Source organism: Oryza glaberrima, chromosome 6 (assembly GCF_000147395.1).
Source record: "Oryza glaberrima chromosome 6, OglaRS2, whole genome shotgun sequence".
Classification (NCBI taxonomy): Eukaryota; Viridiplantae; Streptophyta; class Magnoliopsida; order Poales; family Poaceae; genus Oryza; species Oryza glaberrima.
The window spans coordinates 7,588,270-7,602,950 of record NC_068331.1 but is presented as its reverse complement, the minus strand read 5'-3'; the positions used below and the strand labels follow the sequence as shown (position 1 = coordinate 7,602,950).

General features: G+C 47.8%; 1 protein-coding gene and 1 long non-coding RNA gene across 2 annotated transcripts; both read right to left on the bottom strand.

The window, feature by feature from the left end:
* Window positions 1–2,809: 2,809 nt before the first annotated feature.
* Window positions 2,810–3,945, bottom strand: LOC127777977 (uncharacterized). Its single transcript, XR_008018394.1, has 4 exons — window positions 3,715–3,945; window positions 3,395–3,618; window positions 3,234–3,300; window positions 2,810–3,186 (listed from the first exon to the last, which is right to left on the bottom strand). It is a non-coding gene; the product is annotated as an uncharacterized LOC127777977 (long non-coding RNA).
* Window positions 3,946–9,902: 5,957 nt separating this feature from the next.
* Window positions 9,903–13,943, bottom strand: LOC127777445 (TORTIFOLIA1-like protein 3). Its single transcript, XM_052304038.1, has 5 exons — window positions 13,025–13,943; window positions 12,782–12,911; window positions 11,932–12,479; window positions 10,713–11,095; window positions 9,903–10,359 (listed from the first exon to the last, which is right to left on the bottom strand). The coding sequence occupies exons 1-5, from the start codon at window positions 13,805–13,807 to the stop codon at window positions 10,350–10,352; spliced, it is 1,854 nt and encodes a 617-aa protein (XP_052159998.1). The 5' UTR covers window positions 13,808–13,943; the 3' UTR covers window positions 9,903–10,349.
* Between the last annotated feature and the right edge of the window lie 738 nt (window positions 13,944–14,681).

The window sequence follows — 14,681 nt, the reverse complement described above, 5'->3', positions numbered from 1 at the left end:
CGCCCCCCACCTCGTCAGGGCTCCAGGCGAAGATATCAATGTTCTTTTTGAGCACCTCTAGTATGCTCTCAACTTCTTCTTCGCCCATGTCGCCCCCCAGTGATACGAGCTTTGTGGGGTCGGCATCATCAATCTGCACTTTTGTTACCTTGCCGTGAGGGGTGGGCTTCGGCGTGTGCTTCGGCCGCTCATGCGGTTCGGTCTCAACATTGTGCACTGCTCTGCTGATTATGGCTAGATCGCGTTTTGAAGCGGCCGAAGGCTGAAGCCCCTTGACTACTATCACCCCTGTTGGGCCAGGCATCTTGAGCTTGAGATAATTGTGGTGGGAAATGGCTTCGAACTTGTTCAGGGTTGCACGGCCGAAGATGGCGTTGTAGTTGTATGGGATGTTGACGACGTCGAACAGTATTTGCTCTTCGCGCCTGTTTTCTCCCGAGCCGAAAGCTATCAGCAAAAGTGCTTGGCCAAGAACTTGCACTGCTTCTCCGCCGAACCCTCGGAGCGACGTTGGTGCCGGTGTAAGGGCTTGGGTTGGCAAGCCCATCTTAGCATATGCTTCGGCGAAGATCACGTCGGCCGAACTCCCTCCATCGACCAGGATTCGTCGGACTTCAAAACCGGCTATCTCAGCTGAGATTACCAGTGGATCTTGATGCGGGAACAGGACCTTCGGCGTCTTCTAGCCCGAAAGAGATCAGCTGGTTCACGTACTGTGGCGCCCCTTCACTTGCCGAAGTGATGCTGTGGACCATGCGGATCTGCATCTTTTTCTGCCTTTTAGATAACTGGCCTGGCGGGTCGGCCCTCGTAATCACTTGGATTACCCTTCATTGCACGTCTTGACGTTGTTCGACCGGGGGTGTTTGTTCTTGAACTGCTTCGCGGGATGCTTCGACAGTTGTTCCCTGCTGCGGCCTTGGGTCTTGCGCGTTGCCACGTTGCCTAATGTTTCGGCATTGCTCCGTGGTATGCGAAGAGCGTCCGTGAAAGGCGCAGTAGAGGTCTTTTCAGACCTTCTTGCGGGCTGGCTGCTGATGGTTGCTTGCTTGCTGGGCGTCGAATTCCTTGCGGAGGGCTTGCACTTCTTCGACAGCCATCACAGCCTTGCCCGCCCGATCTGTTCTGAACTTTCTCCAAGTCATGGGGGCTTGGCCTTGCCTTGGCGGCTGTCTCTGGATCGCCGGCTGAGACTTGCGAACAGAGAGGGGAGGTGATTCGTCAATTTGAACTTGCGCTTGAGCTTGGGCAGCGGCGACGGAGGCTTTATCGTACTCAGCTTGTATAGCTTGTCGTCGCTTAGAATCCTCCTCACTCCTTGCGAACCCGTCAATGATGCGAAGTAGGTGCTCGAGCGTATGCGGCTCCTTGTTGGCGATTTTTCTTGTTAGTTCGCCCTCAAGCAGACCAGCCGATGCGGCGTTTATGACCGACGCCTCGGTTATGTCTTGAACTTGGCACCGGGCTTGTGAGAAGCGACGCATTTACTCCCTTATCGACTCCCCCGGCCTTTGGCGAATGCCGAGTAGGTGTTGTTGCGTCTTCGGCTCCTCGTAGGTGCCTCGAAAGTTAAGGACAAAAACTTCGCGCAATTGCTCCCATGAGTAAATGCTATTGGCTGGTAAATTGAAATACCAAGAACGGGCGATGCCGTCTAGAGCGAGATGTATTACCTTCGCCTTGGTATTTTCGTCACCATGAGCCGCTTCGATCGCTGACTCGTAGATGGAGAGGAACTCCTTCGGGTCAGTTTCGCCCTAATAACGCGGGACAGGTGGGAACTTGAACTGGGGCGGGATTGGACGAGTCTTGATTCCCCTAGTCAGTGGCAGTCCCTTTTCGCCTCCCGCCTTGTTTACCGCACCTTGCTGCGGGTACGGTGTGGCGAAGGGCGAAATCGCTGCTTGTGCGTGGAGTTGGGCCGTGGCATTCGACTGCCCAGCTCCAACTGGTTGTACTTGCTGGGCCGCCATGGATGGGTCAGAGATTGGCTGCGACCACATCATGGCAGCTTGGATTGGTGCTTGGCTTGTTCCGAAGCCTGGGGTTGGAACTTGCTGCCGAACGGTTGGCACCTGAGCAATGTTGACGAAATCGAACTGCGGTCATTGACTCCACGGCGAAGGTCCTGAACCTAGCACATAGCCTGCCGAATACTGAAGGATTGGAGCCGTCGTGGCCTTGGCCCGTCTTGCCGCCTCGTATGCTTGTTGTTGTTCTTGCATTTGGCGAAGCATGTCTTGGAGCCATGTCATGTTCTGCCGCATGGCTTCCATGTCGGCTTCGGCTTGTGCTTCGGGGTCAAGGCTGATTTGGGCCTGTACAATGGCGAGCGCGGTTGTGGTCGCCGCCGGCTGCGATGGAGCGGCTTGGGGCACCACCGGTTGGCTCGTCGAAAGGATCTCCGCCCTGGTCTGGAGTGCCCTTGCCGCCGCAGCCGCCTTCGCCACGTCGGCTGCGTTCGGCACTTGCACCGAGGTTGCAGGGGCTGAAGGCGATTGAGATGGTGCTTGTGCTCCTCCATCTTCGGCTACGGGCGCCGAAGGCTCGGCTCCTTCCTCGGCGGCCATGTCTGGTCCGGCGTCGCTCTCCTTTCGCCTGGCAACCTTCTCCTTCACGACCCTCTTTGGTGGCATTCGCTCTCAGTGGTTTCGCTCGGAGTCCCCACGGTCGGCGCCAGCTGTTGTCAAAACGACAACTGCATACGTCGAAAGACGTGGTTACTCAACAGTGGTTGGAAAAATGAAGTGTATTAAATTTTGAATTTTACTTGGGGATCCCCCTCATTACATGGCCCTAGGGGACTATTTATAGCCCCATTACAGGTTCTTACTACCAGGGTTTAGGTTGTACAGGGGAATTTACATGATTACCCTTACAAAAGGGACATTTACAGGGGTACATAATGTTATAGGGGCTCATGGGCCCCTGATGGGCCGTCTGGCGATCGCCGGCCTGATGGGCCGGAAAGGCTTCCTCAGCCCTCGCGGGGGCGAACTTGTCAAGGCGAAGTCATCCTCCTTCGGCAGACAGTCTTCGCCTTGCACCCTTCGCCTGAGACGTCTCTAGCCTAGCGCTACTCTTCGCCTTGCGCCGCTCTTGCTCCATAGCCTTCGCCACGGGTTTCAGCAGGTTTGGTCAAAGGGCCTCATGCCATCCGCCAACATACCTTAATAAAGAAACCAACTGATAATAATATATATGAAGTTAATAATGTGTCATGAGCTCCATACCCAAAACAAATGAATATATCATGCAAAATGTGATGTCATCATCTTCATTCCTCCATGCAACAATGACCTTAAAAAAGAGAGGCATAGTTTAAGTATCAACAAACAATAAGTCATGAAATGATTTGACATAAATATAAAAACAGTTACCTATTAATCTTTACCATATTTGTGGTTATATTCATGAACCGATAAACCAATTGCTGTAAGTGGTGGCTGTCGGATGTGATTTTTGATAGAAGCACTTGTGGTCACTAGCGGATTTGACGAGTCAATGAGGGCAAGCCGGCGAGCTCATGGATCCAGCCATTGCCGGCCAGCTTGCTGCTGCCGCCTGCCGCTGCCCGCCGGCCGTCCTACACTCCTACTCCCAGACTGCCCTGCATGGCTGCGTTCATCGCAAAAGCAAGCAAGAAAATTAAGGTTAAATCAGTGGTAAACTAGCAAAATTAGAAGAGGGAAGAAGCAGGAGTACATGACTTACCGAGTGGCAGATTGGATGAGAGGATTTAGGGGCTGTCATAGGTTGCGGAGTCGCCGGAGTGCATGGGAAACGGGCGGCGTCGGCAGGCGAGCGCCGGGCGGTCGCCGCGTTGAGCACGGCTGTGGCGGTCCGCGGGCGCACGACGGGATGGAGTCGGAGACGTCAAGCTTGGTCGCCGGTCGCGGAGTCGCGCGGAGCAGGCGAGCGGGAGCGGCGACGGACGAGGAGAAAGAAACAATCACGCGCTTGATTTTGGGAGATGAAACGATGCCGGTGCCGTGTCGACGTGCGCGACTCCTCCTCTCCTCTCAATTGGGCTGTCGCTAACAAATACACAACGATAGGCCTTGTTTTGGGCCAGACGAACGAGGAGGGGGTTCTTGGTTTGGAATAAGTTCACTTTGGGTCCCTCTATTTGTCGCCCAGTCTGATTTCCGTCCCTTGATCGCAAAACCGTTTAAATAAGGTCCCTCGGCAGTATTTGACTCTGGTTTTGGCTGAGGTGGCGCCTATGTGGCTAATTTGACTCGGTCTTCATCTGACGTGGCATTGACGTGGCGCTTACGTGGCAATTCGATCCGAAAAATAATAAAAACTGTGGGACCCACATGTCAGTTTCACACACACAATAATTAAAAAATGGTGGGGCCCACGTGGACCCCACCTGTCATCCTCACTACCCCTCTTTCTCTGTTCTTTTTTCTTTCTCTCTCTCTCTATCCTCTCTCCTTCCTTCTCCTCCGTCGCGTCGTCGCCTTCTTCAACGCCGCTATCCGTGTCGCCGCCGCCGACCACCCAGACACCCTCCGCGCGCGCTGGGACGATGGACTGCACGAAAGCGAGGCGACGAGGCCGAAGATGGCGAGCATCTCGGCGAGCAGCGCCTCGGGCCTCCCCATGGCGGCTTGCACGAATGGCACCGCCGCGGTGCTGTTCGAAGATGCAGCGTCCCTCCACCCCGTTGCGACGTCTGCCACCGCCAAGACGGCGTCCCCGGCGGCGGCGAAGGCAGCCGCCACGGCCCCCTCGATGGTTGCTCTGATGGCGCAGAGGAGGAGGCAGCCGAGGTAGCCCGGGAGCTAGACCAGCCTGAGTAGGAGAACGACGGCCATGGCGGCGCCCTTGAACACCACCGCGGACGAGCATGTGATTGCCGTGCTCAGCCCGGTGATGAACAGCTTCGCCATGGCCATTGCCATCGATCGCCTCTTGTCTCTGTTGTTCTTTTGCCTGAACACGACGTGTTCTTGAGATTTCTTGATGAAAATTTGTCGAACACAAAATGTATGTTCTTGAGATTGAGCAGGGAGAAGAGATCAAAGAGGAAGAGATATGAATTTGTTTGGTCGATTGGTTGTGCCAGGTAGCTCGCCTAGCCGTCCGCCGCCCTTCTAGCTCGCCAGTGGGAGAGGAGGGAGCTCGACACGGCTCGAGCGCGGTGTAAGCGGCGGGAGGACGACGAGTATGGTGTAGAGGCGCTCGGAGGTCGGTGGCGGCGACACGGATGGTCCGGTGGTCGGCGGAGGTCTCGGCGCGCGCGGAGGTCGGCGACGGTGACACGGATGGTCAGGTGGTCGACGGCGGCGACACGGATGGCGGCGTCGATGGCGTCTTCCAGGACACTGCCACACTGCTCGCCTTCACGCGGACCGGCGGCGCTCCGGTCAGGGGGCGGCGCCGACCACGCCCGCCGCCGCCGCCAGAGCTCGCCTGCTCCGCTGCCCACCCGTGCCGTCCTCTGCCCGGGAAGAAGAGAGAGAGAGGGGAAAGGGAAGAAGAGAGAGAAGGGAGAGGGAAGAAGAGAGGAGTGAGGCTGACATGTGGGGCCCACATGGCCCCACCATTTTAAAATTATTTCTTTTTGCAACTGACATGTGGGGCCACACTTTTTATTATTTTGTTGATATACAATTGCCACGTAAGCGCCACGTCAATGCCACGTGCGACGGAGACCTAGTCAAACAAGCCACGTATGCGCCACGTCAGCCAAAACCGCCGAGGACCACGTTTGCCCGGTTTTCGTAAGTTGGGGGACGGGTTATACCCGGTTTTGCGGTCAAGGGACGAAAATCGGACTGGGCGACAAATAGAGGGACCCAAAGTGAACTTATTTCTCTTGGTTTTGGGCTGAGAGGGTGCCCATGTGGTGAATTTATGGGGGTAACAAGGTATTTCAGAATTTGGGCCGGGTTCCTGGAAACCCCCGGACCTACTGGGCTCCGCCCCTGATTTCAGAATAGTATGAGATCAACATATAACTGAAATACATAGAAGAACAAGTAGATGGAGCACATATCTGAAAGTAGTGTACCAAGAAGATTCGGCCGGAACTATATACGAGCGATGAAATCTGGGATCTAGACATTTAACATACATGCGTTTAGTACCAATCAAACAATGTAGCTTGTGGGTGAATATTGTCGGTGACGACGCTCACGAACAACCAATGACGGTGGCAAAGTGGCACACGGATGTGCAGCGCTGTAATCACGAACGACCAACAACGGTGGCGAAGAGACACGTGGACGAATGTCGTTGGCGACAAAAATTGCTGGCGACCAGCAGCAGCGACTCACAACAGAGCTTGCGAGCAAAATGTTGTCGGTGACCACTAACCAGCGGAGACGGTCAATGAAAGAGCTCTTGTGAGTGTGAGCCTAACAGGGTGGCCAAAAGCTCAAAAAATGGAATGCCATTCTCATCCAAATGCACGCACTCCGGATTTATGTATGTATTTGAAAAATGGAAGGTAATCATCGCAATTAGAGGACATGATTTGATGTCACATTTTTTCAAACATAATCACATTTCAACAGGTAAGTATCTGCATGCAATTAGTGGCATGATTGGAAAGCATGAAATTTGGAAACAAATGCGCATTACTTGCATGATTGGATAGCTTAAAATTTGGAAACACATGCTACATGCATGCAACCTTATATGGAAATATTATGCATGCATGCGATCTCTTATCAGGTTATACCCGCTAATAGGATATAATACCTTGTTTTGAGTTAGCATGAATCTTAAATCAGTTGGATGGTGGATGAACATGGAGCACTAAAGAATTTTACATGGTAAATGTCTCATGACAAAATCTAACATGTGCATGTTAGCGTGGCTAAGGTCGAACATAGTCGGACATTAGTTAGATGACAACATCGTATGTATAATAACATTCTTTTTCAAATTTGTTTTAAATATTCATCGATCCCAATGCTTGATATAATGTTGTCCTAAGCTGTGAGACAGATGAGCATAGGCAGTGACAAGTGAAGAACAAAAATTTAGTGGACGCTAGCAAAATAAGAATTAACACATGTATATGATAAATTAAATATCTTTACATGTTTTCCATTATATGATTAAGATAAAAATATTCATATAACTTTTAGCCTAATATATTATATATAGAACTCCATAAACTTAGGGCTTGTTCGGTAGCCCATTTTTATAGCTGTTTAGCCTGTACTGCACAAACCAATAGGAAAATAGCTGCAGACTACTCCCCTTCTCGTGGCTGCTGCTCTAGCCTCCCTGTAACAATTGTAGCTACTGCAGCGCTGCAGCAGACAGGGCTACCGAGCAGGCCCTTAACATGCTATATAAAAAAAAAGCCTATGAGTCTAAGTTATATCCTAAACCATCTCATTGCTTTGATGTATAGGGTACATGAAAGGGGGCATGTGCCCCCGGACAAAGGGGCACATGACCACATGACCCTCTGGGTCACCTTGTGTGCATAAAAGGGGGCATGTGCCCCTCGGACAAAGGGTACATGACCCTCTTGTTGCGTTCGCCCTTGCAAGTGATTTTGTGACACTAAATATCTTGATGTATGTGTTTGGTGACGTCTCCCAGCACTCCGACCACCCGACAACGTTTCTTAATTTGGTGCTATTAACTTGGTCAAATCCTTAATCTAACACTTTGTTTTGTGGTATGTTGCCAAGGCTCATCGAATAGATCTGATTTCCACGGCTGCGGCCCGTTCCTTTTTCATTAAGATGTTAGCATGCTTTCCAAACGGTTTAATGATATGATTATTGAGAAAACTTTATATATATAAGTTGTTTTAAATATTAAATAAAAACATTATCAAGTTTTTAATGATTAAAACTTAATTAATTATATACTAATGGTTTTCTCGTTTGTGTGCGGTAACTTCATCTTCATCTCCATTAATCTCAAACACCACCTGCATGTTTGTCTACTAGTTGATTGTGATATATAATTAGTAGTTCATGTTTTAATAGGTTTAGCTTGCATTTTAAATAATGGTTTTTAATTGAGGCTTTTTGTGGTGTTTGGAATTTATTAATTGATTATAATCCAATGCTCTAGGATAAAAGGTACTAGTGAAGTATTAAAAGTGTGGGCCATGTATGAAAGATGGAAGGTTAAAATACCCTCAAGTAATGTAAAAGATCTCTTTTTTATTTTGTTTCCACCAATTTTTGTTTTTCACATCCATGTTCTTGCAATGAAGAACTCAACCTAAATTTATAGCTATGGTGGAGATGAACAAGCTATTAAGGGCTTTTTTGAATCTCTAGCTTACTTTGCTAATCTAGAGTAGCCAGGCGCTGCTCAACTAGCTCATTTGAGCTAAACTAGAATAACCAGATCGCGTTTGGATTAGCGAGATAATACACGGTAGCTAAGTATGATTGTCACCATATGCTTGCTTGACCGTGTCTCTGCATGCAGTAAGGATTTTCTCGCCATCGAAAGCTAGAATTTTTCACCTTTACCAAATACCCAACTTTGCTTAGCAAGGCTATAACAATTCTAAGCAATCCTAACATACCCTAACTAATAGTGTTTCAATCTCATCTAAGCAATACCATAAAAATACCACATTATAGTTATGAAGATAGAGTAGTTACCTAATTACCCTATTAGCACAATGCAATGTATAAAATATAACGTAGTATATCAAATGTGGCACACTTGACAGCTCAAAGCATAATGTAGATGGATTAGTTTTGGATAATGAGTTGACGAGTTGATCATTTGGTCATAAATTGTATCAAATGCATTAAAAAAAGAAAGAAAAGGAAGTAAAAGAGGACCTGGCACACCACGGCCGTCTGCCATCGTAGCGCGGATTTGCAGAAGTGCGAAGATGTCATCCATTGCCTCCCGCTACACGCTGTCCTTGCAGCCCTCGGGTGGTCACCATGGCACCACCTCCTGCAGTATTAAAATGAACTTAATTATATTAAAAAATATTACAACCCCTTTTAGTAGTATTAAAATATAGAGTAAATTATGCTTGAACTTGTATAGTGGGTACAAATAGGTAAAGAAAACTTTTAAATTAGTCAATTCAGTGCATTAACTTGACTAGTTTGTGTGAAGCTGGTCCAAAATGATCAAGACAAGCAAAATTAATATAACGTGGCACACACTAATGTATAATTATTATTGCACATCAAATTTTAGATGGACAAAACGTGTAACTATTATTTGAGGGATATTTTCAAGATTTAGACTAACACAAAAGCAAAAGAATTAAAGATGCCCGGCCATAAAATTTAACTTTTCAAACAAACTTTCGATGAAAATAGAGTGCCTGAACAAAAAAATTAAAAATGAATTTTACAATAGTTATTCCTACTAAGGCATGATAAATAATTCTCTTGGTTCTTAACATAAAAATAAACATTGTTTTGACTTATATAGAAGGCTAAAATTCCCCCAAGACATGAAAATATGAATAAATTGTATGTCCTGAACATGAAAATAAACTTTTGCGCAACTAATTTCTCTTTTCTTCAGATTCAAAATAAGATCTCTTAAACAAGGTCATAGGTGTAAGCTGCCATGGCATAAAGTGTGCCCCATGTTAGATCAATTTGTTTGCTTGGATTGTCCAGGTTCGCACAAACTACGTACCCAAATTGTTATGCCGAAATGAACAATCCATAAGTTGTTGTATCTATTTATACTCATCACTTAAGTTCACATACCATAAGCGCAATTTAGTAAAAAATATACTATCAACTTTAGGTGATATATGTACTTCTAAATTCGAGATCGCACAAAACCAATTTTCCCAAAGAGGAAGAATCATATAAGACCTTCCTAGAATCCCAGTGCTGGCAGGCAGTGAAGCTTTTTCATTATGCCGTTTGAGCCACAATGGATCTTTTCCCTCATGATCTCATCGTACTGAACAAAAATTTTGTTTCAAGTCGTCTCACCGGCATCGGAATTACCATATCCAAATTATGTACAAGCAGTAACAAGATACATTCATGGGAACCATGGCTGAGTATCCTTGCAAGGATAGTTGCTGTGAACTCGATTTCTCATTTTAAACTCTACATATGCTTTGCCCTCAGCAAGCCTGCATTAGCTAACTGGTTGTCTCAATCTCAAGGCCTGGTGTATAACACAAATGGAATGCCAAGCTCGCAGAGAGGGTCTTGCTTTAGAGTCTAGGGCTTTAGGCTGTTTCTCACGAGTCTGAACTCAAACAGAACTTCATATCTCATGTACATCTCTGTTTTTTTTCAACTTGGAGAAAAGAAGAAAAGAGCTTGAAAATGCAGCAAAGGTAGGATCTTGCAGCTGCACCATGCTTTGTTCATATCGTCGAAAACTTCACGCAGTAGCCTTTGTCGACTCTAACCCATCCTGAAGAAAATGGAATAGAAAGTATAAATTGCCAATCAATTGAAAGAAGTAACCATGTTGGACAACCTAACAAATTTTATAATAATAAATGAAGGTGGGCGCGAAACAAGAAGGAAGCCCTGTCATAATAGGAATGCAGATTCAGCAAAGATGCATTTCATAATAGGGGAACTACAGCATAAATTGAACCAGATGATATTCTATTCAAGAAAGTGACTACTTTTATGTTGGTATGTTACTATCAGTTTCTGAGGTGTCCTGATCACATCTTGTTGGCCTACCTACCAAATCTAATTGCATAATACTGACTTACAGAAAGTGAGATGATTTTGCGCTTGAGTGAGTTAACCTACCTTGACTTATATTGAGCTGAATTCTGTCTCCTGGCTTCCTGAGCAACAACCGTGTTTCCTGCGAATGAAGCGTTTGGCTCTGCTAATGGGTTGGTGACAACACCCTGAACTCCAAACTTCTGCCTCTCCCACTTGTAAGAAGTTCTGCTCTCCTCGGAGTAGTTTGCTATGTCGGAAATGGAGTACTTGGATGAGTATCTACTGCCATCATGTCTTCTCCAGAATTTCGGGCTAAGGATGCAGCAGTTCATATCAGGTTCACTGCTTGGCATCCTTCCTGAAGAAGCAGCCAAATCACGGGAGATCTCATCCAGTGCCATCTCCAGTCCGTTCACCCGTGTCTCCAAGGAACGGATCCCATTCTGAGAGCTCCCCATAAATTTCTGAGCACAGGCAATCATAATGTCAGACATACTCAGTTTCTTATGAGCAAGATGAGATAAGTTCATGCTAGACATGTTTTCAGCAAACAGGGAGTGATGTAGTAATATTTCAAAACTATGGGTTATTTCTTATATATAGCTTTCCACATAATCATTCCTGATGCATTACACACACACAAAAATTTCACAAAATCCTGATTTCTTTTCTGGTTTGGGTGAAAAACAACAATATATGGTTACAGAGTTGCCGATCAAGAAATTGTCAGACAGCCAGTAAATGACGTGTTGCTGTCCAAGTTCTCCCCATGCCATGACCATTGCTCATGTACAGTGATCCAGACTGGTATTATCAAGACACATTCAATGGATATATAGTGTCAGAGTATTATCAAGATACAGTGAATGGATCTTTGATTTATACCAATGGTCAATGGTGCACAATGAGACCGAATAATAACTTGTTTGTGTCACCGATAACATAAGCCGTATGCCACCTCCATTATAAGCTATCCTGATTTCATGAATGCTAGATAAGGCTTCCATAAATGCACACTAGTCCATACTCCATAATGAACCAAATCACATTTAGTATGACGCGTTTTTGAAAAACTAAGGGATGCATAGACTAAATTTGTTTTTTGTTATTAGGTTTTCAAATCTTTGGTTTAGATTTTTCTATCCAATTGAACATGCATACATATATCCTGTGCAATCACGCATACCTATGGGCAATCCTGGGGTAATGGTACCGATCAAACACAAAATGTCAATGTGAAAAATCAAGAGTTCAACTGGGTTCTTCATTGACAACATGCCACACGGCAAGGGAAAATTACCTGGAGAAGATTGAGCAAGCTGGTCTGCTGATTCTCAATCTGAACAAGCTGCATCCTGATCTTTGACAGGTCCTCTTCCTTGTGACCTGACTGAAACTCCTCATGCACATCCTCAGACTCCGCAATCTCTTCCAAGTCATCGTCCCCATTGTATGGAACAACTCTAGACCCTGACTTGAGCCCAGGAACCTTGTTGTACCTCTCCTCACCATTCTTCTGGAACAGTACCCTCCGCGCCTCAAGCCTTGCTCTAACATTGCCATCTTTCAGAAGCTTCTCCTCGGTCACGGTTTTGATCGGGGTCGCATCCGGAGCATCAGTCACATTAACCTTACACTCAAAGTTCTTGGCTTGGCCTGAATTGTGGCGTGACGGCGGTGAGTTCTTCTTGTTTCCGATGGAAGAACTGCTGGTCCTTCTGTTGCTGACATTGTGCAATGCTTCCCTTGGGGGTGATTTTTTTGTCGGTGATAAGTTCCTCCTCCTAACTGACTGGACAGAGTTGGAGCCGAGGGAATCAGCTGGGTATCGTCCATCACTTGCAGAGTCTGTTTGATTACATAATCATAGTGTCAGATACACACATTTATCGTTTTACCGCCTTTAATCGACAGCAGTTAGTCCAAGAAATCCACAATATAATGCAAACAAGCAAAAGAACTGTCACACATATCCAACAAAGAATCCTTCTGCCTTGTGTTTTACTGAACCCAGTCCATTTATGTTTTTTTTTACCACAAGCAAGTTCATATTCAACTAAGGTTACAAACAGTAGACAATTAGACATAAATTTACCCAAATCACCCAAAAGAAAGAGCAGTGGCCACTGCTTCAAGAACAGCCACATTACCTGTGCTAGAAGATCTCGTCTGCGACTGCGGAGATGGCGGCACGTCGGAGGAGCATACTTCCTCGTCCATGTCTGGGATCTCCTTCCACGCCTCAATCATCCGGTTCATCGACTCCCGAACAATCTTCACCTGCATTGCCAAAAAAAAAAATGTTAAAAAAATTTCAACAAACAAGCAGATCCACGAAAGTAAAAATCCAGAATGTCATTGCCAAGATCCCAGGTTTGCTACAAGAATTCGACCTTATCGAATCTCTTGGCCTCGAAGACGGCAATGCAGGATGGCTTCTGTTCGACGAGGTTGTCTCCGTGCTCCAGCGCCAACAGCGCGAGCGCCTCGGCGGCGGCCTTCCTCGCCGCCCAGTCTTCGCCGGTGAGCGCGTCGCGTAGCGAGGGCACCGCGGTGGCCGCGGCGCCGCCGCCGGAGGCGGCCGAGGCGGCGCCGATGAGGGAGATGAGCGCCGGCTTGGCCTTGAACGCGGAGCTGCGGAGAAGCTTGAGGAGGCGCGGGAGGAGGGCCTGGAGGTAGGCGGCGAGGTCCGCGCTGGGGGCGGACGCCTCGACGGCCGCGGCCGCCGCGAGCGCGGAGGCGAGCTGCGCGCACTGGTCCTGCTCGTGGAGCAGCGCCCCGACGAGCGGCGCGAGCGCCGCGTCCGCCGCCGCCGCGGCCGCCGCGGCGGCCCGCGCGGCGTCGACGAGCGCGGCGCGCACGGACGAGTCCGGGTCCCTGACGCGCCGCAGCGCGGCGGCCACGAGCCTGGGGACGAGCGGCGCCACGGCGTCGCGCGGGTGCGCGGCGGCGAGGAGCGCCAGCAGCCGGAGCGAGTGCCGCCGCAGCGGCGTCCTGTCGGTGGGGCGCGCGTCGGACACCGCGGCGAGGAACGCGGGGAGCTCGTCGGCCTCCAGTCCGCGCGCGATCCCGTCCAGCTCGGCGGCCGCCATGGCCTCCGTGTCGCGGTCGGACAGCCGGAGCAGGCACCGGTTCACCCGCTGCTTCATGGGCTCCGCCTTCGGCGCGGGGCCCATGTCTCAGCCCTCAGATACCCACCACAACGTCGCTGGAGTCGGGAACGCGGCGGCGAGCTCGTCGGCGGCGAGGGCGAGGAGACGAGAGGAGAGGAGAAGAGAAGAGAGGAGGTGGCGGGTGAAGGAGGGAGATCTCGGAGTGGACTGCGCATTTATTTATGCCTTCTTTTGGAGGGGTTATTTTGCTCTTTTTTCCCTCTCAAAAATGTGCTTTTTTGAGATGTTTTTTTCCCCACTCTGAAATGGTGATGTTTTTCTTGTGTCTTTGTATTGTACTTGCTTGTAAGTATTTGTTTATTTATCTTTTTTTTTTTTGGTCATCAGCTGATGATTTTCTTGGCTTCATCTTGACTCATGGAATAGGGCAAGGTTTGGTTGGTGTTTGGTGTGGGTGTGAATGTGTGATGTGTGGTGAGTAAAGTGAATATGGGTGAAGCTTATGTAAGCTTTTTTGTTGTTTCTAAGGGGAAAAAAACATTGTGCTTGGTGTTCTTTTAAGGGTTAATAGATGGGTTTTATTAATTGTAGTTATTGAGCATATTGCATATTTTGAGTGAGAAAAACTACACTTAGAGAAAATAACATAGCTGCTTTAATCCCTTTAATCTGAAAGTGTGTTGCCAATTAAACTGCCAGATAATACAGTTTGTATGATGATAACAATGAGTGACAACTTCCCCAAGAAGAAAAAGGATCCAATAGAACAATATTAATCCCACTTTTCAGCATTATTGTGTCTCATAATGACTCATCAGTACAATAATTTTTCATCCAATAACTAGTCAACAAACTGTGGCAACTTAGTTATGAGAGGAAAAAAAATGTTGGCAACACAAAAAGAAATATTGTGACAAAAACTAACAGAATTAAAGAA

Excerpts from the sequence above, each read along its gene's own strand:
- LOC127777445 (XM_052304038.1), bottom strand. The coding sequence starts at position 13,807 with ATGGGCCCCGCGCCGAAGGCGGAGCCCATGAAGCAGCGGGTGAACCGG. Across the intron at positions 12,912-13,024 it reads AGGCCAAGAGATTCGATAAG|GTGAAGATTGTTCGGGAGTC; the intron begins GTCGAATTCTTG and ends TTGGCAATGCAG. Across the intron at positions 12,480-12,781 it reads GACGAGATCTTCTAGCACAG|ACTCTGCAAGTGATGGACGA; the intron begins GTAATGTGGCTG and ends GTAATCAAACAG.